This window comes from Penaeus monodon, chromosome 27 (assembly GCF_015228065.2).
Source record: "Penaeus monodon isolate SGIC_2016 chromosome 27, NSTDA_Pmon_1, whole genome shotgun sequence".
NCBI lineage: Eukaryota > Metazoa > Arthropoda > Malacostraca > Decapoda > Penaeidae > Penaeus > Penaeus monodon.
This window is the reverse complement of record NC_051412.1, coordinates 15,234,226-15,235,624: the sequence shown is the minus strand read 5'-3', so window position 1 is coordinate 15,235,624 and position 1,399 is coordinate 15,234,226. Positions and strand designations below refer to the sequence as shown.

The following is a 1,399-nucleotide window of genomic DNA, read 5'->3' as shown; positions in this document are numbered from 1 at the left end:
AATCTTTACCACATATAACTTTACTTTCCCTTCATTTGTTTAGCTAAGTCTGTATAACAAATATTTTGTGCAGCTGCTCTAGATATCAAGAATAAAACATATCTTAAAATTCAAATAACCAGTATCAGATATTCCTTTCATCCTAAAATCCTGAATAATTAGGAGATATGATATGCAAGATAAAATTATGTTATATTTAAGAAATGGCCCCTTATCAGAAACAATTCAAAATTTTCATATTCACCAAATCTACTGAAATTAGTGAACAAAGTTGTGATGATTAAGTAAATACATTTTTTTCTTGCTTTCTAACCATACATAATGTTCTTTCATAAGACATTATTCATTCAATAAAACTACAAACCATTTAGAATGAACATTTAATATAGAGTTTTTTTTTAACAGAATTATCAGCCTGGTCTGACATGAAATAAACTTACAGAGAAACTATAGTTACATGAAAATTTATTCAGAGAAACACTTGAAATATGAGAATACGAACTCTTTCATTACATGGCATTGTTTAACGTCTGGCGTTCTTGACAGTCAACTATTTTAGCGAATCTTACACACGGTGAAGTTTATCTACTGTCTATTTGTAGAAGTATATGCATTTGTTAGGAATTCCACATCTACAGGCCTTCGTGACCCTGTCAAGTGCCTAGGGGCATTGGGAGCTGACACCTGTCAAGACGAAGCAGAGGTAGCCGACAGCAAAGGCAACGTTAGGCCAAGCTTTATGAGTTTCTATGCAATTATAACCTAGTGTAACCGTTGTTATGTCTTTCAGCAACGAGTGAAAGCAAAAACTCACCCATGTCAACGTATATTAGCACGAATTACAGCATCACAACCGAGAGAGAAGTCACACACAAACACACTACACGAATATTATTGTACTACTGATAAAACACGCGTGCGTTTCCTTGGCGCAGGTACAGAAAAGCCGGATTAATTTGAATATTATTTAAGCTTAGAATGGTTTTCTACTAATCTGATATTTAGATATTTACCTCAGCCATACTTAATAGTTATATGGATCATAAATCATATGTTTTACGTAATATATAAACATTTATTTTATGTGATTATAGTAATCGGACAGAAGAACGCTTCAGGGAAAAAGGCTCGTATGGTAAACAACATTTCACGTCTTTTGTTCTAACATATTTTTGCTAAAGTAAAATATTGATTTCATGTGTTATGTTGGAAACACTTGATAAAAAGTTGATAAGAACTAGCTAGTTGCACAAATATTTTTCGAGAATATGAAACACAAAATTGATGGAATACAGCTGCCAGCCGTACGATTACATTGTTGTCCCTTACGTTTTTAAGGTTTTGTTCTTTTTCAAATTTTATTTCACTTCTTGACAAAATAAAGCTTGTCAAAACCTAT

At 32.4% G+C, this 1,399-nt stretch overlaps 1 protein-coding gene across 1 annotated transcript in view; it reads right to left on the bottom strand.

The window, feature by feature from the left end:
* The window catches only part of LOC119590357 (CD2-associated protein-like), a gene marked incomplete at its 3' end in the record, with an annotated part of 10,507 nt that extends 9,608 nt beyond the window's left edge, over positions 1–899 (bottom strand). Inside the window, 1 exon segment of the mRNA XM_037939029.1 lies at positions 815–899. Within this exon segment, the coding sequence (XP_037794957.1) occupies positions 815–818 (4 nt within the window).
* Between the last annotated feature and the right edge of the window lie 500 nt (positions 900–1,399).